This window comes from Marmota marmota, unplaced genomic scaffold (assembly GCF_001458135.2).
Source record: "Marmota marmota marmota unplaced genomic scaffold, marMar, whole genome shotgun sequence".
NCBI lineage: Eukaryota > Metazoa > Chordata > Mammalia > Rodentia > Sciuridae > Marmota > Marmota marmota.
Window position 1 is genome coordinate 30,340,797 of NW_026000108.1, and position 25,605 is coordinate 30,366,401.

Below are 25,605 nucleotides of genomic sequence, written 5' to 3' on the forward strand. Positions count from 1 at the left end.
TGATAAATGGATCATGAAAATAATAGGAGTAGCCCACCACAAGTGATGGTGGAGAAGCAGGGGATCTCTTTCCTAAAGTGAGCCACATAATCTATACCATGAGTTAGCTACCAAAAGAAGGGCACAATACCCAGGGGAGATAGGAGATTGTACCTTGTTATGGAGTCATGAATGAATATATTATTTGTTCTGGAATTTGAAGCTAGTTCACATGGCTAGAGTATAGAAATAAAGTGGGGCCGTGTCAAAATATGAGGTAGGAGAGGGATATGGACCAGATCATGAAGACCCTCTAGTCATGCCAAGGAGTTTTAATTTTGTCCTAAAAGCAATGATGAAGCACTAAAGGAAATGACATAACTGATTTTATTTTGGAAAGATTGCTGCAAACACATTGCAGAGAGTGGATCCAGGGGGTCAAAACTAGAAACCCATTAGCAGGGTTTTTAGAGTTCAGCCAAGTGAAATAGGCATTCTGGCAGAGGAAGTAGAGAATTACCAGACTCAAGAGCTATCTAGAAGGTCAAGTTGACACAGCTTAATGACTCAATGGTAGAAATTAAGGAGGGCCCAAGATGATTCTGATTGGTGCAATAGGTTAGTAAAGATGCTGTCATTTGAATCAAGAAATACAGGATGAAGAGCTAATTTGGGGTATGGAGTGGGGAAGGAAGTGGGAGAATCATATTCCCAAAGCTTCTAAGTTTCTTTAAAGATTGGAGCTAACATGACTTGGGGATTTTAGTGCTGATAAACTTGGAGTCACACACACACACACACACACACACACATAAACATCTATATTTTTCTAGATTTTGCATTGTCTACTAAGGTTGTTTCATAATACTTTGGCCTATAAACAATCTTTATTTTTAGGTCAAATAAGTGTCATTTTTCTTAGTTTCAGAATTTCCAGTCTAGTTAGAGAGTGCTTTTATTACACTTTGCACATGTAGCCTCCTAGATTATCTGGCAAAATTTCATTGCTTTATCTCTTTCACTGAGGCCATTGGTTCATGTGACATAGAACAAGTGGAGGAATATTTTTATTTTTTTCCAGATAAAGACAGTTCTGCACCTGAATCATTTTATTAAATAATAATCATTTATTAAATAATTCACTCCATTTCCAAATGAATTGAAACTTGATCATATATTACAGCCTCAAAAGCAGATCTCGTATCTTTTTTTAAAAAAAAAATGTGTGTGTGTGTGTGTCTGTGTAGTTGTAGATGGACAGCATGTCTTTATTTTATTTTTTATGCAGTGCTTATTTTTTATGTGGTGTTTAGGATTGAAGCCAGTGCCTCACATGTGCTAGGCAAGTGCTCTGCCACTGAGCCCCATCCCCTCATATCTTTTTTGATTCTTTGTTCTATTGATCTATTTGCCTAGTTCTATTCTAATACTGTGTTTTTATGCAGAATCTTTATAGCATATTCTATTATTTGATATAAGTCTCCCCTCACTGTTAATTTTCATAGTTTGCTTGGCTATTTTGGAGTCCTTGTTTTCCATATAAACCTAAGATGGTTTTATCCAATTCCCTCTCATCATCTGGATTCTTTTGGTATTCTATTGTGAACTGCACTAAATTTCTTTATTAATTTTGAGTTTATATTTTGATATTAATGTGTTCTGTTTATGAAGTCTTTCCATTTTTTGTATAGCTTTCTTCACATGAGTCTTATGCCCTTCTTTTATTAAATACATTCCTAAATATTTTATTTTCTTTTAGCTATTGGGTATATATCTTAAAATTTTCATGTTTATATTTTGCTGGAAGAAAGCCAGTCTTCTGATTATTTTACACTTGTATTTTAACCTGCTACTTTACCAATTCCCTGATTACCCTCTATTATTATGTATACAATCATAACTATCACCAAAGAGGGAGAGTTTGACATCTTTTTCTATGTATACACCAGTTATTTTACTATTACTTTGTAAAAACCTTCAAAGCAATGTTTAAATAAGTAGAGTAAAATGGAGCATCCCCATTCCTGATCTTAACTGACATGTGTTATTGTTTTATTAGTTAGGATAATCAGTGATATAGTGTCAGACAATCCATCTTTATTAAGTTTGTCTCCTCTTCCTGTTTTAGAGTTTCAAATTAAGACTGGTTGCCAAATTTTTTCCAAATACCTGTTATCAATTATATTACTTTCTCTTTCAAAGTTATGATGTAATGAGTGCTTTGCAGATGAGGATGTGATTAAGCTTAAATCTGATGATAGAAAGAGCTAACACACACACACACACACACACACACAGACACACACAGAAGAGCTAACACTTAGTACCAACTATGCCAGACAATACATTATGAAATACAAAGAATATCTTGTTAATTTTTCTATTGATCACATATCGAAATGATAATATTTTGAATATACAGGGTTAAATGACATGAAAATTAGTTTCAGCTATTTCTTTTCTTTTTTATGTAGCTATTTAGATTTAATGCCATGTGTGTCTTCTTTGATTGGACAGTGCTGGCCCACACGCTGCACTGGTCCTTCATTGGCAATACCTGCACTTTGTATAGGGCTATTAGCAAAGTGAATGAACTATCAGAATGAATGATGCATTGTAAAGCAACAACAGAAAAAAAAGAGGCAAAGGGAGAAAGAAAATTTACAAATGGCCAAAATATAAAAAGATGTGTATGAGAGGGAAATGTGCTACCATTGGCAAAATGAAAAGAACTAACACTACTTCCTGGCAGGAATGTTGTGCTCATAGCTGGTGCAATGATGAATTAGTACAGCCTCTTTGGAAAGCATTCTGATGTTTATACATCTTTTATATTTATATACACCTTTTGAACTGCCCGGGGGCATCAGCACTTGTATATGTTAAGGTATGTGTACACACACTGGAAAAAAACAATGTTCATAATAATAAGATGGCTAGAAAATGTTAGTATAACTGTATTTATAAGAATACATCTGAACAGTATTTCTTTAGGAAGACTTGAAGAATTTTTCATGAGATATTGTTAAATAAAAATGATAAGATGCAGCAAAGCATATAATAAAACAAATAGTAAAAAAGAAACCACATGCCACACACACATATGAGAATTATGTCCTCAGAGGACTGTTAAGTAGAGAAAGAAATGAAAAGATGCACATAGGTTGTTGGTCGGGCAGTGAGGAGTTGCACAATAGGGAGGCATGATGGAGAGCCCAGCACAAAGGGAAAATAATCATTTTTAAAAGATAGGTTATAACAGTTTTTATGCATTTACATAAAATAAGATTCAGTGAAGCACGAGGAGGGTTAATTTTTCTTTTAGAGTAATCACAGTTCTTTGTCCTTTGAGAAATTGGTAAGTTGTTTTTTGGTGGTAGTATTTGTACATCATTTAAAGAAGTCTGGTAAGTGCAGAATAATTAGTCAACACCCACTTAGTATTTCTCAGTTAAAGTTATTTCTAATTATAACTGTAAAGTGATTTATGTTGGAAAATCTGAAATTATAGAAAAATAATAAAAAGATTAATTAATATATGTATATAATAAATAGACCTTTCATTGTTCTTTAATAAAAAAAATTTGGTTAAAAAAATTACTTATAAAGTACCAGCATTCCCACTACCCAAGAATAAGTGCTATTAGGTTCTTAGCTGGGTACGGTGGAGCATGTCTGTAATCCCAGCAGCTTGGGAGGCTGAGGCAGGAGGATTTCAAGTCCAAAGCAGCCTCAGCAAAAGCAAGGCACTAAGCAACTCAGTTGAGACCCTGTCTCTAAATGAACTACGAAATAGGGCTGGGGATGTGGCTCAGTGGTTGAGTGCCCCTGAGTTCAATCTGCACTACCCTTCCCCAAAAAAAGGATCTTAGAGTACATCACATATGCTCTTCCATTTTTGCCTTTCAATGACATTTAAAATGAAAATCTTGCAAATGTTGCATGTTTTAGTTTCAAATGTGTTCAAGTTTGAATTTTTGTTTTCAAAAAACATGATAATTTCCATTCAAAAACTAGTATCATTTATTCTTTCAACCTTACTGTTTTCTTGGTCATTCAGTATATATATATATATATATATCATTCATTTCTAGTTCCTGGCAGACATGGAAAATAATGCACTTTTTCGGGATGATATAGAATGTCAGAAACTCATTATGGAAGCAATGAAGTATCATTTATTACCAGAGAGACGACCCATGTTACAAAGTCCTCGGACAAAACCTAGGAAGTCAACTGTTGGTACATTATTTGCAGTTGGAGGAATGGATTCAACAAAAGGTATTTATTTGGAAGAACAGAAAAAGAGAAATTTTAATAAGTAATAATTATGACCAAAGAGCTCTTTGGAGAAATGGCTGGTTGCAGGACAAGGGCAAAAAAGAATTACAAGATAAGCCTGGAACGTAACTCTAGTGCCAGAAAGAAAGTGCTCGAAGAATGATGGAAACAGGTCAGTACTCCCAGCAAGCAGTTTGTAGGGGCTACCACTGTCTAAATCTGGGGTAATTTGGGTATCAAATAATAGACTCAAGAGACTGAGGGAGGAGGATCACAAGTTCAAGGCAAGCCTCAGCAAATTAGCGAGGCCTTCAGCAACTTAGCAAGATCCTGTCTTGAAATAAAAAATAAAAAGGACTAGGGATGTAGCTCATTGGTACAGTTCCCTGGGTTTTATGCCCAGTACAAAAATAATGATAATAGTAAAGGAGTATAACTAAATACATTGGTAAATGTCTGAATCCATGCTGATAAAGAAGGGAGAGGAAAGTTTTTTCTTTACAGTAGAAGTGCCAACTGTTAGGTGCAGAAGGAAAGATGGAATTTAAAATGTTGCCATTTAGCAGCCATCAAAATCCAAATTATGAAATGTTCCAAAATCAAAACTTTTCAAGTGTCATGTTGGTTCTCCAAATGCTGGAGGTGCTCTTCATCTCATAATTTCAGATTGAAGACGCTCAACCAGTAAAGTCAATCAGTCAATCAATCAGAAACACTCAAATCAGAAACACTTCTGGTCCCAAGTATTTTATGTATCAGTCAAGAATCCTCAGTGTAAGCCAGGCATGGTGTTGCATGCCTGTAATCCAACTAGTAGGGAGGCTGAGGCAGAAGGATCACAAGTTCAAGGCCAGCCTCAGTCTCAAAATAAAAATAAATAAAATTAAAAAGGGTTAGGGATATAGCTCAATGGTAGAGTATCCCTGAGTCCAGTCCCTAGTACTGCAAGAAATGAAAGGAAAAAGGAGTTATCAGTGCATGGTAAGACTGATGGGAGAAAATTTGAGAAGAGGATATTTAGACTCAAAGTACCTCCTAGCCACATACTTATTAGGTACAAAGGGTAAAATAGTATCTTTACAATGGAGAGCACTGGCACATATCCACTTAACCATTCGCTTAATCAAAGATAATGTTGCCAGTAATGAGAATGAGCGGCAACATGTGCCTCTTATAGGATGCACTGTGAAAAACTCAGCAGCACACCTGTGGTATTCTTGTGAAAAGCCTATAACCTGAATTCAATCTTGAGGAAAAAACAAATCTTAAGTTGAGAGACAGTCTACAAAATAACTTGTCTGTCTGTAGTTTTCAAAAATGTCAATGTTGTGAAATACAAAGTAAAAAATAAAAGATTCAGACATTGTTCCAGATTACCAGAGAATAAAGACACATAGCAACTATTATAATCAATCATCTTGGTTTTTCTTTTGCTTTAGGACATAATTGAAATGAATGAAAAACTTCAAATAAGGTCTGTAGATTAGATAGCATGTTTAATGTTAGTTTTCAGACTTTGATAATTGTATTGTGGTTTTATAAAAAAATGTTGTTCTGAGGAAGACACACTAAAGTATTTAGGGGTATAGGGTCATATCTCTGTAACTGGCTCTTATACAGTTCAGAGGAAGAAAGGCATGCACACACACATGCAGACTAGAAAACAAATGTAGTAAAATGTAAACATTTGGGAAATCTGGGTCAAAGTATCTGGGAATTTTTTATACCATTCAGTTTTTACTAATGATAAAAATAACAGTAATGAACAATATACATAGTACCTACTGGCTGCCAGGTATTATGTTAGAAGCTTCTATGTGTTAATCTCTCCATATACATTGATCTCCCCTGTGTCTACATTCCTAGTACTAATCATCTACAATCCTTTGACAGTACCTCTCTAATCTTAGCTTATTTTGCTTCTTCCCTTGCTCTTCTCTTCCAGCCCCTAGAGATTGAAGCACCATATATATTTGTTTACTGTCTCTCTACCTCTTCTCCTCAAGTAAGCTCCAGAAAAGCAAGGAGTTAATATATCCCGAGAGCCTAGTACAGTGCCTTGCACATAGAGCATCAGTATCTGTCAGTGAATGAAGATTTGCTTTGCCATCTCTTGAATTACTTGTACAACTGAAGCCCTAAATTTATTAATCCTGTGTGTTTTTCTCCTGTGTGTTATCTGTAAGGAATATAAAATTATGAGCTCTAATTGAAAGTTTTGTATGTTATTTATCTTGTAGGTTTATGGAAGCAAAGACTGACATCATTTGATATATCTGTCTATAGATTTGATTTTATTTTCATAGTTCTAACTTGTTTAAAATATCTGTCATTACATGTGGAGCTAGGCTTTGTAGTCATTACTAGCTCCTCTTCCCCTCTCTCTTTCCTTCTCTTTTTCAGGGCTTTAACTGTTTATCTCTGTATTAATCTGTATATTCTACTCTCTTACTTTGACTTTATTCTCATATTCCCAACTTGTTGAAAATATCTACTTGACTTTCACCATTCACTTCAAACGTGGCATGTTTAAATCTCTGACTATGTCTCCCAGACTTAAGAGTGTAGAACCAAAATAAGTTTTCTTCAGTGGACATCAATTCTGGCTCATTTAAACAGATAAGGGAATTTATTAGAAGGCTGATGAGACAAGGGCACTGTGTCCACTGCCTGCTTCTTACTAATGACCTGTGTTTAACTTCTGTATGCAAGCGTTAGGTCAATCCTGAGCATTAAATGTCTAAGGGAAGGAGAACAAGTATCTGTCTTTCCAGTTTTCTGGGAGATGAGTTGCTGCCTTCTATCAAGACTTATACATACAGTGGAAAATTGTCCAAGCAAGAGAAGGAAGCTCAGATTCTAGTACCCAAAGGAAAGAATTCTCTGTCTCTCAGATCTTAAATTCTGACAGCTGTGTCTTCCTTCACATGGGTCTTGTATCTAATTCCTTCAGATCTCCACTGCCCTCTTTCCAATATTCCAGGTAGCCTCCTATCAGCCTACCTATTTGGATCAGGTTAGCTTGGGGGAAATAGCACTCATTATGTTGTGAGTATCTGTTATTAGGAAAGCTCTAAGAGCCGAATAGAGTTCTTGCTCTCTTTTATAGTTGAGGATACCAAGACTAAAAGAAGTTAGTAACTTTTCCAGGCTCACATAACTAATTAGTGATGAGATAAGGATATAAACAGGCATTTTAACACTGGAGACCATTCTCTCTGCTCCATTAACTCTTCAGTTAACATTGTCACTACTCTGCTCAAAAACTCCAGAGATCTTTATTTCTTACCACATAAGGAATAAATTCCTCATTTCAGCTTTTAAGACATTCTTTAATCTGGTCCTGCTGCTCGACCAACTTTATGTCTGAATCTTTCTTAATATTCAAATACTCTTGACCCTCTATCCTGTATAAGCTATCTTCCCTCTCTATCTTATTCCCAATATCTTTATAATGAAAAATGGTTTGCCTTTGTTGGATGGTAGTCAGATCATTCACTCTTGATCCCTTCATATGTCTTTTTAGTATAGAGTCCAACAAATAAGCTGATGATGATTCTAGATAGCCACTAGAAAGATGTCAGAAATATTTGTGCTTACTTTTTAAAGGTTAGTCCTTCGTTATAAGTTAAGGACATTCTAAGCTTTTACACAAAACTTTACAATTGTTAGGATTTTTTTATTTTTGGAATGTTTGGATTTTTAAAAATATTTGCAACTGTTTTAATATTTTGTATGCATTAGACTTGAAATTATCAAAAGAAGTTTTAGTTTTGAATTCATTACACTGTGATACTACTTAGTAAACTAGATATTTAAAAAAAAATAACTTAGGGGCTGGGAACTTAGTTTAGTGGCAGACTGCTTGCCTAGCATGCTCAAGGCCCTGGGTTTTATCCCCAGCACCACAAAATTAATTAATTAATTAATTAAAGTTCAAAAGAAAGATATTTCTTAAATATATTAGTGAAGAGAGATGATTAACCTTTATTTGATGGGAGTTTTTATTTGATTTGATTAATTTTATGGAAGGAAAAGATTTTAAGATTTTTTTGTTTTGTAATGTTTTATTTTTTTATTTATATAATGACAGCGGAATGCATTACAATTCTTATTACACATATACAGCCCAATTTTTCTGTCGGAGTCCAGCTCCAACAGGGGGTCTCAGGAGATGAACGGATGGTGAGGAGTCGGCAAAAGGGGGGTGGAGAAACAACACAGACACCAAAGTGAAGGTGCTGAATCCCAATCTTTACTTGTGAAGTTAATCATATATACTTTTCATTTTGGCAGGCTCACAGTACTTTGTGATTACAAAACAGAAATCATTATTCAAAGTATTACATAGCTACAATTAGAATAGAAGAATGTATCTTGGCTTATGCATAAGCAAGCATTTTTACTTTCAGTTCGCGTTTGGCTTTGAGCTGTTTCTGCTTAGTTAGCTTTTAATAATAGTTAGAAATGTCCCAAACTACTGGCCTATACTTTGACTATTCTTTCTTGACTTACTGACTAGAATCGGCACCACAGTTATGGCAAGTGGTTAACTTGAAAAGAGAGGCTACTAATTTTAATTAAACAAGAGCAAGAGCACAAACCATTGTGCACAAGAACAAGAACAAGTTGCCCAGTACTAAGCACTAATCTGTCTTCTTAATATTAATTCTTCTTCTTTAGATTTTAATTTAATTTCTCAAAAACTTCCTTGACTGTTTTTCCTACAGGGGGTTTTTCATTAAACATTAACAATTTACATTCCACAGCTGAATCATTGCATTTAGAGCAAACAGATTTATTCTTTAGAAGTAGTTGCATTAATTGGGAAAGTCATGTTTTTTCCTTCATACTTAATGGTCATATGAGAAGTTGCAACTATACTTATTAAAGGTATACAAAAACAAACCAGCCCATTCCCAGAAGTATACTGCGCTCCTCCAGAGGATGCACGCCTTGCGCCATCCACCTCAGTAGGGCCTTGCCATTGCCTGAGTCAGGGGAGGGGCACAGCATTTTTCATATCTCTGGTTGTATACAAAGTATATTCATACCAATTTGTGTCTTCATACATGTACTTTGGATAATAATGTCCATCATATTCCACCATCATTTCTAACCCCATGCCCCCTCTTCCCTTCCCACCCCTCCGCCCTATTGTCTATTCCTTCCATGCTCCCTCTCCCTACCCCCCTATGAATCAGCCTCCTTATATCAGAGAAAACATTCAGCATTTGGTTTTGGGGGATTGGCTAACTTTACTTAGCATTATCCATCCATTTACCTGCAAGTGCCATGATTTTATTCTCTTTTACTGCTGAGTAATATTCCATTGTGTATATATATGCCACATTTTTTTTTATCCATTCATCTATTGAAGGGCATCTAGGTTGGTTCCACAGTTTAGCTATTGTGAATTGTGCTGCTATAAACATTGATGTGGCTGTGTCCCTGTAGTATGCTGTTTTTAAGTCCTTTGGGTATAGACCAAGGAGTGGGATAGCTGGGTCAAATGGTGGTTTCATTCCCAATTTTCCAAAAAATCTCCATACTGCTTTCCATATTGGCTACACCAATTTGCATTCCCACCAACAGTATGAGAGTATCCTTTACCCCACATCCTCGCCAACACTTATTGTTGTTTGTATTCATAATAGCTGCCATTCTGACTGGAGTGAGATCATTTTTGAAGTGATAAATGACATAAACTCTTACATGAAGTAATCTAAGCATATGAATAGAATTTCATTATTGTGAAAAAGTTACAAAGAAAGATCACTCACATTCAAAAGTATTTTTGAACAGCTACTATTAGAAAGGATTCTGTTTGGTGCTGTGAAGAAAAAAGATGGAAAGAGACTTGGTATTAATCCCAAATAACTTAAAACTGCATAGGGCCAGTTTAGAAAAAGAACTATAACATAAGAAAATATAATATCTATATGTAAAACAAAACTATTTGTAAATTTTAGGAGACTGTCAATTTTTAGGAGATTACTAGTTCTCTGACCTAATATAACAAATACTTTAGGATAAATGTTTGTCACGATCATAATTTTGTAAGGCTAGCACTGATGACTTGGTATATTAGAAGCTTAGGAGAAAGGATTCTAATTGAAGTCTTCATGATTGGGGGCTGGGGTTTTTTTGAGGAGAGGTGGGGGTTTTGTTTGTATTTGGTTTGTTCTTGGTTTTTGTTTTGTTTTTAATCTCTACTGGTTTTAACTCATAAAGAGAATAGTTCTGGAATCTTCCAGTTTTTAAAACAATGTAGACAGCATTAGCAGAAACTACCTAACGTCCCATACTTAAGTTCCCAAAACACAGACCTTTTGCCCTTCCTCCTTGCATAGATGTGGTTCCCTCTTCCTATAGAAGCCAGCCTCTGCCTGTGCTGTGGGTAGTACCCTTTCCTGCCTCCTCAGGAACCTCACACTATTAATTATGATTCCTTTTCATCTCCAGTGTTTTCAACTTCCTTCTTTTCAACTAGATTCCTCCCATAAGCATTTAAACCAACTCAAGGTTTTCCAATTTTAACAACAAAGTAAAACCTCCATCAACCCTCCTTGTAACCCCTTTCTTCCTCCTCCCTTTTGTAGCAAAACTTCTTAGAAGAATCCTCTGTGCTCGCTATTTCCAATTCCTCACCTCCTATCATGTCTCAGCCACTTAGTTAAGAAAGTCTTCCTCATGTCACCAGTGGCCTCCATGTAGCTGAGTCCAGTAATATCTTTTAGTCTTTGTCTTAACTTGCTTCTCTCAAGAGCGTTGATGATGTTAGCCAGCCTCCCTGCTACCAGCGTTTTACCTTTGCCTTGTATGACACTAACCTCCTCTGCTTTTCCTCCCACTTCTGGCCATAGTTTCTCAGTCTCCTTTGACAGCTAATCCTTGCCCACTTTACCTTTTAATTCTGGGCCTGGCGTATGCCCTGGAGAATGGTAGGAGATGAGGTCATGGATGTAGGAGGAGCCCGATATTGCAGGGGCTTCATGGGATACAGTCAAAGTATTGTTCTCAATGCTAATAAAAATTATCCTTTTGTATGCATAATTTTATAAAATAGTCAATCATGGTGGCATTTTCATTCACATAATTTCTGCATATTACTGTTAAGGAGCAACAAGCATTGAAAAATATGATCTGCGTACAAATACGTGGACTCCTGTGGCAAATATGAATGGGCGGAGGCTACAGTTCGGTGTTGCAGTGTTAGATGACAAACTGTACGTGGTTGGAGGGAGAGATGGACTGAAGACTTTGAATACTGTAGAATGCTACAACCCCAAAACAAAAACTTGGAGTGTGATGCCTCCAATGTCCACACATAGGCATGGCCTTGGTAAGTATAGCTGCAGATTCACTATACTGTCGTACATCTGCTGCCATGGTATTTTACATTCTATACCAGGAAGAAGACAACCAACATAGCAGCTGAGTCGGTAGTAATCAACCACCAAGCAATTGTTCTCATACTCCTGTTATCTGAGAAGCAGAAGCAGAGAAAACAAGCACATACACAAGTATGACAGCAGCCAGTGCAGGTAAAAACACACATATCTGAGGGGTTTAGGGTAGCAGCATGGTCGAAGCCACCTTTTCACAGAAGTGTTCTATGTTTGCAGTTAGTTTTACCTAACCTCATTTAAATGCTTATTTAAAAATCTTAGCATTATTATTTTTTATATTTATGTATCCCCTGGTTTTTAAACAGAAATGGAATAAAAACTCAGAAGAATTTTGAGGTGGCACAGAGAATGTAGTAAGAGAGACTTTGATTTTATCACTCAGTAATTTACTGAGCATGATTAGCATATACTGTGTGCCCTGCTCTTTTTTCTGTATGTTACACAGATGAAGACACTGTCTTCACCCTCAAGGAACTGAGGGTTCATTCTAAGATGCATGGAAGATAAGTTAGGGACCTCTTTTTTCTCAGTGAAATAGGATAACAAGTTGTTTTATGAGAATAAAGGAGGTAGAATTAAAACTAGATGGGACTTAAAAGGTGTGTGCATCACCCAGCTTTTACTGCATAACAAACCAGTCCAAAATGGAGAAGCTTAAGGCAACAACTATTTATTTGGCTCATGGGTCAAAAGGACAGTTTTTCTGGTTTAGGCTGCCTTGGATGATCTCTGCCAGGTTTTCATAAATCTGTGGTGGGCTGGCAGGTTGACTAAATGATCTGGGATTGCCTTATTCACATGTCTGGTTGTTTTAGGCAGGTTGTTGGCCTGGCCAACAGCAGCAACTGCCCATATGACTCTAATCCTTCAGCACATTAGCCCTGTGTTCCTTCACATGGTGGCATCATAGGGTTTTGAAAGCAGGAGAATGCAAGCCACAGTGCTCAAAATTTCAGGCCTCTACTTGCATTATATTTGCTAATGCCTCACTGACCAAGACAAGTCCCGTGGGCAAGCCTTGGTTTAAAAAGTAGAGAAATAGATTCCTACTCTTCATGAAAGGACGGACCTATAGTCACATTGCAAAAAGATGTAAATTCAGAGAATGAAGAATCAGTGGCTTTATGGTCAGTTTATCAGATTAGAAAAGGTTTATAATAGTTGGAATAAAGAATTTGATAGGTCACTATAAAAGATGGATGCATAGCAATGAAAGCACAGTTGAATTTAGCTAGCATGGTGTATACTCAATTTATTAAATTAATACTAGGCACCAGTGTAGCTAAAGGCTGCTCAAAAAAGCCAATAGCCAATAATAAATGCTATCTAGGAATAAAGACTGGTGTGGTGACAGGAACAACAAAACAGCAAAGGGACAAGGAATTCTACTAGTTGGTAATTAGGTTTCAGTGAAAGATAATATATTAAGTTTCAGTACAGGAGTAAAAGCCAAAGAGTTGGGCTAAGGGACACTGAAAGGAGGAGTTTAAAATTAATTATATGAAATGTAACAAAGAAAACTGTAAAACATTACTCTGAAGTCCATAAGATCAGCTAATGCATAGGCACAGAATAGGAACATGTATCTTAAGAACAAATCAGATTTATTCATTTTTGTTTTGTTTTGTTTGTGCTGCTGGAGATCAAACCCTTGGCCCTGTAAATTCTGAGCTACACCCCTAGTCTCTGAATGAGATATAAATTTGGATTTACTATAAACAAGGGTTGATAGTTTAATTCAACTACATACTTCTTCTACCATGTAGAGAGAAACCTATTCTAATTTAAGGTAAATATAGTACATAGAATATAATGATTCATGATTTGTGCCAGCTGGATTGTGCATGAAATGCCATCATGAGTTCCAGGTGCCATATGAAAGACATTGTGAACCACAGCCAGTTAGAGGATGATAGTCAATAGTTTAAATGTCTTCTTTAAGTCCTAATTCAAAATTTTTGTTTCATTTATTCAAAACAACCTTGGTTTTACCTTATTAATAAGTAAATTTTATAAACTTAAACTCACTTTATTTAAGAACCACTCCCTTTATCTCTTCATATGTGAAAATTATATGAAGAGTTTATTTGAAAAAAAGCTTCTACAACTAAAATTTCTTTCTCAAAGCTATTGTTTAAGGGTTTGGACTAGGAGGACTCTTTTTCCTTTACCCTTTGATTAATTACATATTACATGTTTTCATAGTACATCTAAAATTGGATATGTTATAAAATTGGCAATATATAAATATTATAAATATATACCCATACACACATATATAATCTCCAGTAGTCAGCACTGTGGGGCACAAAACATGATATAAAAAATGAGTGAAGTAAAATGTTACTTTGGGTTATGCATGAAAAACAAATATTTTAATCTTATCTAACCATGATCTCACAAATTAAAATATATTTGTATTATAAAAAGTTTTTTGCCCTCGAGTTTTTTACCTCACCTGGCCATAATCATGTCCTACCTCTTTTCAAAACCCTCTATTGGCACTTCTTCTCATTAAGAGTAAAATCCAAAGTCCTCAAACAAGGTCAGTGTACTTATTTCTGACTGCCCTGTGTGATGTGACTCTGCACTCTTCCTCCTCACCTACACTCACCCCCTCAGTCTCCCTGCTTCGCCAAATTGGCCACGTGCTATACCTCAGACACACCGAGCATTACTCTGGGCCTTTGCTTATGCTGTTCCTTCTATTTCATTCTCTTCCCAAAGATAACTCCATGTCTGATCTCCTAACTTCATTCACTCATCAGCTCAAATGTCACCTTATCAGAAAAGTCTCCCTTGGCGCTCTCTACCCTTTTATTTTGCTCCTTATTGTGCCTGTGTCTTAAAAATATAAGGTCCAAATGGGTCTTATATTTTCAGGAGACACAAAATAGATATTTATTAGAACATCTGACAAGTTCTATTAAATGTCTGGCCCTTAGTAGAAACCCAATAGATAATTGTTGAATCCAATTTGACTCCCTGGCAGTGAATCAATCAATTGGCTTATAACAAATCTAACTATAGTAAAATATCATTAATTTGAATTAATAGGGGGAAAAGAATAAATTTTTTTTCAAATGTGTCTTAAATCCAGAATTTTAAAAAATGTTTTTGGCACTGTATCTGGTATAGTTTTAAATTAACTTTCCACTGTGATGCCTGGAAATAACAGTTTCTAAAAGCTCTAAGAGCAGAACTACAGTGCTATTTTATCCCTACCCACCTACCCACTAAGAGGAGCAATGAGGAAGGCAAATATCTAAAGTACAGATTTTTGATTGGTTACATTTATATGTCTAAGGTGTATTGTCCTTCGAGTTCAGCTTACATGTGATGTTGGCAGCAAATATTCTTGGCAGTCATCACCTCTCCCTGTCTGTGTTTAGGTGTGGCTGTGTTGGAAGGTCCCATGTATGCAGTAGGCGGGCACGATGGCTGGAGCTATCTGAACACAGTAGAAAGATGGGACCCTCAGGCTCGTCAGTGGAACTTTGTTGCCACCATGTCCACCCCCAGGAGCACAGTCGGTGTGGCAGTACTAAGTGGCAAGTAAGGAAGTGCTTAAAATTCATTAAAATGCGATACCTGAAATTTATTAAGCAGTATCATTTCCAGTTTAAAGAAATGTATAAATACTTCAAGTGATTTAAAGAAACTTTTTAAACAATGACTCTTTTTATAATTTTAAAAACAAATGAAAGCCCATCATTGGGCTTTCATTCAAATGTGCAAATGCTGTCCATTTTTAATCATCATTTAGAGTGAAGAGATTCTTATGTAAATATCCATATTAAAGTTTAAACCAAAAGGTCAAAACTAAGGGAAGACTTGAGTTGGTTTTTTTTTTCTCTTTTTTCATATTTTCAGATTCTTTGATGGCTGACTCATCTACCAAGTAGCTATTAAAAATGTAAATTATACTGTAAAAATATGATGATTTATATATATATATATACCTTTAAAAGTATATGGTCTTTTAAAAGTAGGGCAGTCTGTTTCTATGTTCCTCTAAAACTTCCTTCTATCTTCTCTACTGACTTGTCTTTAATTTGGCTCCTCATCTTTCAAAACTTGGTAAACTGGCAAAACCAGAATGGATTTGGAAGGAGGCTCTCTCTTGCCTCTCATCTGCTATAAATAAACTGATTTAGATAGACCTTCACCCGTATTTCCTGGTTACTCAAAAACTAAATGTGAAACTTTTTCACTCCTTTCATCTGTGAAATGAAGCCCTCCGTGAATGTTAAATAAAATTTTTTGTTGCATTCATTTTGTATTATTATTTCCAGAAAGAGAAGAAATCAAAAAATAGAAACTTAGAATTGTTAGTAGAATTGTATTTTAAGAAAATACACATATCTGCTCTCCTTACCTCTCCCTTCCTTTATTTTAGCTAAAGAAATAACTTACAAATGTGTCACTATGTATCTTTACTAACTTTGATACAAACATCAACCATTACAAATCTGAAAATAAGAAAAAAGAAGAAAATTAAATCAGTCCCTTGTTTGTTTAGACCTTTTTTTTTTTTTTGAGAGAGAGAGAGAATTTTTAATATTTATTTTTTAGTTTTCGGCAGACACAACATCTTTGTTTATATGTGGTGCTGAGGATTGAACCCTGGCCACACGCATGCCAGGCAAGCACGCTACCGCTTGAGCCACATCCCCTTGTTTAGACCTTTTGGGTTAAACTTCAGGGATTAGTTTGTTGGGTGAATTTTTGTTCAATGTCAAGTTTCTGAGCTCTCATTTCTAATAGAGGACAAAGGAACAACCACCTTCTTTCTTTAAAACCTGATTTCCAGAAATAAAAATAACTTACTTCCTTACCTTTCTTTGTCCCCTAATGATAAGTAAATATTTCACATTTTAACCTGCTGGAAATTTAATTAATTGAATATAATTGAGACAGCCTTGAATAACTTCCTCTTTTTACTATCTTACCTTATTTTATAATGTTCAATGGAACAAATGTAGTTGTGTTTATGTTTTATGCAATACATTCTATATCTTAACGTTTCCAGAATATTGAATTTTTCCTTTCTATGGTATTTGACAAAAAGAAGCTTTACTTAGACTTCCTTTCTTCTCTCATCAGGCTACCTCTAAATTGTTGTTAAGATATTTTTAACAGTAAAATCTCTCTCTTAACTTTAAGTTCAAGTTTAAATTTTATAAAAATGATATAGAAGAATAACTCAGTTTTCAAGAACATCCAGCTTAGTTCTGTTTTCTTTTGGTTGTCTAGTAGTATGAGAAAATCCTGATTCACAGATAAAAGGTTGAAATGGCAATAGTTATTTTAATTACTAGAGTAATTTAATTGGAGTCTCAGGAGACTCTTCCATTAGATTGCTCAAATAATTTGAAAGTAGTAGGAAAATTTTTGTTCTAAGTTGAATATCAAACAGTATCAGCCAACTACTTGCATTCTTGATCATAAATTTAAAAGTCTGTGAAGATCTAAATCTTATTCTAAAATACATAGTTCAATATTATCACAAGTTGATGGGCTGGGGTTGTAGCTCTGTGGTAGAGTACTTGCCTAGCACATATGAGGCACTAGGTTCAATCCTCAGCATCACATAAAATAAGTAAATAAACAAGTTGACATAATTTCCTGTTTTTATTGTAGTAGATACTGTCATGTGAGAAGAGAAATGAGTTCTAAATCTTGCATGGAATTTAATTGAGTCAGGTGATATTTTTGAAAATTAAAAATTCTATCAAAAACTTTAATTTCAAATGAACAATTTTGGGAATACCCCTGCGCCATTCATCTGTAAAATCCTATTCTTAGAAGACAACTTGAAAACCACTGCTTGAGATAATGATTCTTCATGAAATGTTAACAACACATTTAATTCTTAATATTAACTCAGTATAAATGTTATTTGTACAATTTTAAGATCTGCTAAAAATGCTGTTTTCTAAAAGAACACAAATAGAGACAATTTTTCTTTAAATACTTATACCATGCTTACTACATGCTAAGCACTGTAATTATTAATAATACTGTGATATCATGTTTATAGATGATGAAATTGAGGCACATAGAAATTAAATAATTTGTCCACAATCACAAGGAGTAAGTGAAGAAACTAGCATTCAAATCCAGATAGTCTGGTTCAAGAATTTATGCTCTTTATCACTGGACTATATCATTTTTACAGGGAAGACCCATGGTAAGAGGGTAGAGGGCCCCAAAGCCTTCTCCACGTGTGTGTTTTATCTATTCTAAGACACATTTTTTTAACATCTCTAAAATTACAATGCCTATTGCAGTCAATGGTGACTTATCAAAGAGATGGCAGCTATTAAATAGTTGTCAGTGCTTTCATGTGCAGTTATGTTTTTTTTTTCATGTATACAGGGTGATATATAACATATACAAGTGTCATTTAATTGTTAGATGTCTTATTTCTTAATGGCACATAAATTGACAGTGTCTCTGACAACTGGGCATCTTAATTCAATGAAATACCATAAGAATAGCCTCTCTGTCTTAAGCAGAGCAACAGCACTATTTCTTATTTATCATTTCTTGTGTTCTTTTTACAGACTTTATGCAGTTGGTGGTCGTGATGGAAGTTCTTGTCTCAAATCAGTAGAATGCTTTGATCCTCATACTAATAAATGGACACTGTGTGCACAAATGTCAAAAAGGAGAGGCGGCGTAGGAGTAACAACCTGGAATGGATTGCTGTATGCTATTGGAGGACACGATGCTCCTGCATCCAACTTGACTTCCAGACTCTCTGACTGTGTGGAGAGGTAATTTTCTGAGAAGGAAAACTAGAGGGAAAAAATCAAATATAAGACTCTAGTACCTCCAGGAAAATTGATAACTCTACTGAATATCCATCATATGAGAGTGGTTCTCTGGGAGTTCTGTAGGCATGGATTGTCTGCTCTAGCCATCTCTTCTTCTGTCTGCCAGCAGCCTACTCAGATTCTTCTCTCATCATGTTACTCTGCTTACTTAAACTTTACCTTAGAATTGATTGCATAAATTATTAATTGAAGCATATAGCAAACATTTATTTTGTGCCTGTTTTGTACTGGATGCTATACCTACTAAGAAAAGGAGCTTAATGAAGTTCAGAGAGAATGAGCTAGAGGCTGGAACCTAAATAAAAAGTTAAAAGGATAGAGACATTTCTGACATATTTGTATACAAAATGAAATAATATAAAATTTTAAAAGGCTAATAATATATCTCTCTTTTTTTATGTGTGTGGTCCTGAAGATCAAACACAGGGCCTCACACATGCTAGGCAAGGACTCTTCCATGGAGTTATATCCCCAGCCCTCTGCAGCCCTTTTTAGTTTTTATTCTGAGACAAGGTCTCACTCAGTTGTCCAGGCTGACTTCAAATTTGTAATTCCCCTGACTCAGCCTCCTAAGTCACTGGAATTACAGGTGTGCACCACTGCACCCAGCAGAGGCTAGTAACAGATCTTAAAAAGCTTAATCAAGTCATTCAAACTGATTACACAAAGCTCAACTTTGGGGCCAGAGAGCCTAATACTGGGAGATTTGGATGGTACATGAGGTACCCATGTCATACATTCATTCTAGTCTAGGAATGAAGAGTATTGAATGCATTTTAGAGGTAGAATCAACAGAAGCATGTATGAACACTCTAAAGTAGAAAAGAATATGGCTCATACAGGAAACTGAAAGGCAGCCATTGTGACCAGAGAGCAAAGAGCAATGGAGATAGCGACAGGAAGGAGTTGGAGTGGATGGGGACAGATTATATAGGGTCTTGAGACATTATAAAGGATTTTGATTTTAAAGAGGAATTGGAAGTTAATGAGTGCCCAAGAAACAAGGACTTTATCATATTTTTTAAAGATGAGGGTGATTTATTAAATAAGTTGTGACTAGAAGGATAAAAAGAAAAATCAATGTTTGTTGATAATAATGAGCACTCTGTAGAATAATAAGACTTGGTTCTTTCTTGAGAAAGCAGTCAAGTTATACCTTGTTCTTCATCTGTATGGGGATAAAACATGCTTGTCACATGTTATAATTCAGGAAGGGAATGTGGAAGACTTTATACACTTTACCCCATAAATTATGGGCTTACTATAGTACTATATCCAGCAAAATTATGTTCATTGATAGAAGAGGTATCAAAAAAAAAAAAATAGGTCATCTTAGCCAGAAGCATCTGCTCATCGAGAGACCACTTTGGGTGTCTAGTTAAGATGCTTCATGAAAGGGACAAGAAGATCTAAAATGGGCAACTACAAGATTGAGGGTATAAGTCATCATATATATAGCTTAATGTATTTGATTTTTCTACATTTTCAATAGGGAGTTTAAGGCCTTGACTTAGTTTTTAGTATTTATTTATGTTAGCTCCTTTTAAGTGTTACACATATGCTAAATTAATCTATAATACTATAATTTAAAATATTTAAGAAAATACTGATCTTTTCTCTAAAACATGTTGAAATGATTTTTTTAGTTACATAGCAGACAAGAAGACAGACTTAAAGGACAAAACTATTTTTACATATAATATTTTGAGAACAACGTCAGCTCCAGTTCTAAAAATTTTCTTTCAGATATGATCCCAAAACAGATATGTGGACTGCAGTGGCATCTATGAGCATCAGCAGAGATGCGGTGGGGGTCTGTTTACTTGGCGATAAATTGTATGCTGTTGGAGGATATGATGGACAGACATACCTTAACACGGTGGAGGCTTATGATCCCCAGACAAATGAGTGGACCCAGGTATAGCCTTTTCATTTTCATTATCATACTCTCTTTTTGTGAAAATAATTTTTGGTAAAGAACCACTCAACTTTGTCCAATATTGAAATGTATTACATGGATATGATAAGGTCACCTCTTGATTAAATATGAAAAAACAAGAGACAATATTTAATTTTAAAATATAATTAAAATCCAAAATTACCTTCAAAGTAAAAGTTAATACTCAAAAGAAATTATTCATTGATCCCATCATTTTCTTGGTGAAATGTTCTGGCACTGATAGAGCTGATAGGGCCACAAGAGGGCTATCACAGAAGGAGGAGAAAGAATGAAAAATAAGAAGCAAGAACAGAATCAGAGAAATTTGAATAATTTGCCCATATACGAGCGATACTTTTTAAATACAGAAGCATTGATATTTGAGAGCTGATTAAATTAAATCACAACCTGATAAGATGGCAACCCTAAATTACATTAATGAATAAGAAACTGGGCATGGCAAGCTTTTAAACAGAAAGAATTCCATATCTGTTTCTGCGGAAGCTAAACACTCATAAGAATCATCATCACCAAGACTAGAATCAGGACTTTGTGCTTATAAACACCCAGTTCAGTATTTGGCACATAAAGACAATAACTGAGTCAAGGTTTTCTTATATGCAGGGAGCAATGGTAAGTATATCCCCCAAAAAACTTCTGAGAATCTGATTGTCAAAGAACTGACTTAGGTAGGTGAGAGATATATGTGCAAAGGAAGAACCTACAGTATGAGGGAGGGGATATTAAGTATATCTTCAGACAAAAGAAGTGATTGTTGGGATGGCATTAGTGAGGAAAAAGTGGGATTTTTTAAACTAAGCATCAATCTGAAGTGATCCAATTCAAAAGGTTACAAATAAAGGAGAAATTGTGTGAGAAAACATGGAAGAAATGTCACTGACACAGAAATACACAAGACATATTGAGGGAAAATGGCTGGTTATAAACATGCATGCTAGAGAGGAGGAGCTTTTTTAAAATATTTTTCAATACATTTATTTTATTTACTTATTTTTTATGTGGTGCTGAGGATTAAACCCAGGGCCTCACATTTGCTAGGCGAGCACTCTATCGCTGAGCCACAACCCCAGCCCGAGGAGGAGTTCTTAATGGAGAAGAGGTTGGATCAGAGTAGAGCCCTATAAAGGCCAAGCTAATTAGTTTGGTAATCAGCAGCCAGCAGAGGATTTTACCCAAGAGAGTAATACTGTTGGGCTCAGTGTAAGTTGGGTTAGGGCAGGGCAGCAGAGATACTGGATAAAAGGAAAACATTTAGAAGATTGCTTCCATTGCAAGGCTACAAGTGTTAAATATAGATGAAGTCAAGAGATATTACCATTCCCACCAACCAGTCCTTACAGACCCACGCTTACTGGGTTGGACTGGAAGTGTGGCCTCTGAAGAAAGCAACAAAGGAGTGATCAGAGAGAGTCTTAGGGCTAGTGGAATAAGATAGTCACAGGAAGGAGAGCGTTTCAACTACATAAAGAAGAATGGAAATTCATCATTCATGATGTTGTGGGGCCCTCTGAGAATGTGACATAAGCAGAAGCCGCCACACAATTTAAAAGGTGTGGGAGCTAAAATAAATTGACATTTATTGTGCACATTATATGTATCATGCGGTAAGCACTTCACATTAAAAATGTATTTAATCCTCTCAACAACCCTGGAAGGTGTAAGTGATCTTATTTCTACTGTATAGGATAAGGAACCTGAGACACAGAAAGGTTAAATAGCTAACCCAAGATCACATAGCAAATAAATGGTAGGATTAGAATTTGAGCCAAGGACTTTTTTTCACAGTAGAGATGACAGCAAGAGGGTGAGAGAGATTCTGGTAGAAAAAACAAGCAAAACCTTTGAGCATCTTCTTGAAAGAAGGATGGGAAACAGAATTAAGAGTAAAGACTGGTCATCCAGACTAGAGGGATAATATTACCTCCCGTGGCTTGAGAAAAAGATGAGAATATGAATACAATGGTACAGGGAGTTTTTAAGTGAAGAGAAAGGTAAGAAAAAGACTCTGTTACTACCTCCTTAATTTTATTTCTTAAGTAAATGAGATCTCTTGGAGAAAGATAAAAGGGATAAGATTGAGGGTTTGAATTAGAGCTGCAGGATTTCCTTAGAAATTACATGATTATTAAATGCAGATACAATTTAAAAGGCTTACAAAACATTAATTGTATTTGTGTTTAATGGCACTGGCCTATCCTCAGGTTGGCAAACAACTTCTCATGAGCTCAGTGTAGCCTTATACATGCTTTTATAAATAAAGTTTAATTAGAACAACAACATCAAAAATAAATTACATAATTACCTGATGTCAGCCTCCCATGATGGCAGAAGTAGTTGTGAATGACTATGAAGAAGTCCAAAATGAGGTAGAAACTCTCTTTTTCTGAGAAGTACTTGATTTAAGCCCTTATATCAGTTATAAGAAACTCTGTTAGCCAATATTTGACACTTGTTATAACAGATAATTAATACTTTATGCTAAAAATCAGCTAGTATCAAAATCAGTAATCTGGATCACATAGCTATTTTGCTTATATTCCACCACTAATTCTCTTTTAAGGCACCTAAAAATGTGAATTTATACCCATAGAATCTGAGAATAAATGTTTTTCTCTCAATGTTTAACATATGGACAAAAGGTAATTCATATAGGGACTAAAATGAGATTGCAAAGTCTCAAGCCACCACCTACCCCACTACCAGCCTTGACTCAAAGCACAAGGTGACTGCAATGTATTCCTGAAGTCTAAAAGCTAAGCTTTCTAGTTGGTTGTCATGACAATATCACCTATTGACAGTGTGGAGGCTTAATATCTTGGGAAAAATATATTGAGAAAAGCTGCTAAATACAAACTGACATTTGGTTTAAATGATTTAGAGGTTATAGCTTCTATAATACTATAATAAATATGATTTTAAAATAGGTTAACTGATTTTTTTCAAGGAGAAACAGTAATCAAAACTGATTCAGATGGAAAACGACTGAGAATTCTCTTACAATTAAAGTCTGGTCATTCTCAAATCGTCATGGGGGTGATGGTAGGGGTGGCAGAATAGGCAGTCAAACTAATTAGGAAGTCATCTTGCTATTAAAGATTTGACAGAAAACACTTTCTTATACCCTTACACACATAATAACAAAGCAAACTTTCTTAGTATTTTGCTTTAGTCACCCCAACCCCAAATGCTAACATTTTAACACACCTGCATAGATTCTTACTGTGTTCAGAATGCTGTTCAGCTTTAATTGTTGAACAGGTAATCTTTAATCTTGTCCAAACCTTAATTTCAGCTATGAATTGCCTAGTGTCTTGGGTATTTTTAAGAAAAAAAAAAGAGGACAATAAGTGAAAGATGTAAGAATTGTTCCTTATCTATAAATTAAGATTATTGCTTAGATTCATTCAACAGGTTTGTTTCCTCTCCTGCTAGAGGGTTGTATGGGTAGTATTTGTTTGGTGACAGCGTTACTTAAAGTATTCAACATTTTTTTTTCACATCCATATTGTTCATCATTTTAGCCAAATATAATGTTTCATATAACTAATTCCTGAGCCATCTTAAAAAAATCACCTTTAAAAAAAATGAGTACCACTAATCTGGTAATATGCCCAAAACAATTTAGGCTGAAAATCTGACATCAAGAGGGCAGGTCACAGTAGGGCTGAGGAAGCAGGTCTTTGCCAACAAATAAACTATGTCACTATTTCAATGGGAGTAATATCCTCCAAATCCAAATATATCTCTTTTTGTTTCTTTTTTAGGTTGCTCCACTGTGCCTAGGAAGAGCTGGAGCTTGTGTTGTGACTGTAAAATTATAATTTAGTGCTTTGTTTTCTAAATGAAAATATCTTCTTCCTTTATTAATTTACTACAATTATTCTACTATCAGTGGATATGTTTTTAGTAAATGTGCAATATTCCTGGGCACAGAGTGCCTCATCTCAAGCTGAAATGTTGGAAAAAAAAAAAAAAAAAAAGCAAGGAGTGGATGGACCAGGATTAAAACTTTCATTTCTTAGTAAATCAAAACTACAGCTGGTGGATTGTGAACATATGTTCCTGACATGAAACATAAAGAAAAAAGTGCTACTCCAAAACAATCCAGTGTTAACCAGAAATTTCATTTCTTCATAGTTTAGCCCATTTTACTTACATTATCCAGATTGATTTTATTACAGCACAAACATCATTAAAAACTTCTAAAATATTATTTTGTAAGTTCATCATACATGAATTGCAGTAATTTTTGTTTAATCATAATCACTACTTCTGACATACTGAAGACTATACTATCTAGTTTTTTCAACTACACTATATATGCTTTGGTTGTGGATTTTACCTCTAAAATTGGCGTAGTCCAATGGGGGGGGGGGACACTAAAGCATTAGAACAACAATGACCAAATAAAACAATATGATCTTTGGGGTCTGTTTAAATCTTCATTCCATTATATTTAGATTCATCAAGAATTACATGTATGATGTTCTTTAATTGAAATTTAAACATATGACAGTTTACATTAAATATATGCAAACTTATGTAGAGAAAATAAATATTATATGCCCTTTACTGTTCTTTCACCTAACTAGTATTTAATTACATGAATTTGTTTTGTTTCCTTTTCTATTACAAAAAAATTGTTTGATTTGTCTTTTGATATTGACAGAACAGGATGTTATTATGTTCAAGTTTTGTGTTTGCCTCTTCTGACTTGTCTCTTACATTTTGACACAGTTAGTAATCCATCATGCATCTTTGTAATCAAGCAGTTTGGAGGGATCGGGCTAATTCAATATTTGAAAAATAAGTCTAACGTGTTTGTTACCCAAAGTTTTGTACATTTGTAAACTCTAATTACATCTGTGAATGTCAATACTCTCCCTGAATTGTGTATTGTTTGCAAAAAAAAATGCATGGGGCAGTAACATTTTTTTATATTTCCTACTAGTCATTAATGAATCTTTATATAAAATGAGTCTAAATTCTCATCTTTCAAAATTCATTAAAAGTTGGAGCAAAATCTCTTTTTAAAAAAAAAATGAACTTATTTTGAATGCACATGAAATGTTTCTGTCTAGGAACCCAAGAAAGGAAGTGCTTCTATTTCCAAATCAAATCCAACAGTCAT

At 35.0% G+C, this 25,605-nt stretch overlaps 1 protein-coding gene across 9 annotated transcripts in view; it reads left to right on the top strand.

Annotated features, from left to right (window-relative positions):
- Positions 1-25,350, top strand: part of Klhl5 (kelch like family member 5) — a 64,511-nt gene extending 39,161 nt beyond the window's left edge. For all 9 annotated transcript variants that reach the window (XM_048784342.1, XM_015482036.2, XM_015482032.2 and 6 more), the window contains 6 exons: positions 4,074-4,260; positions 11,381-11,605; positions 15,065-15,227; positions 18,242-18,454; positions 20,261-20,432; positions 24,239-25,350. In XM_048784342.1, coding sequence (XP_048640299.1) covers positions 4,074-4,260; positions 11,381-11,605; positions 15,065-15,227; positions 18,242-18,454; positions 20,261-20,432; positions 24,239-24,295 — 1,017 coding nt within the window. In that variant the 3' untranslated portion in view covers positions 24,296-25,350. The remainder of the gene's footprint in view (positions 1-4,073; positions 4,261-11,380; positions 11,606-15,064; positions 15,228-18,241; positions 18,455-20,260; positions 20,433-24,238) is intronic.
- The last annotated feature ends 255 nt before the right edge of the window (positions 25,351-25,605 follow it).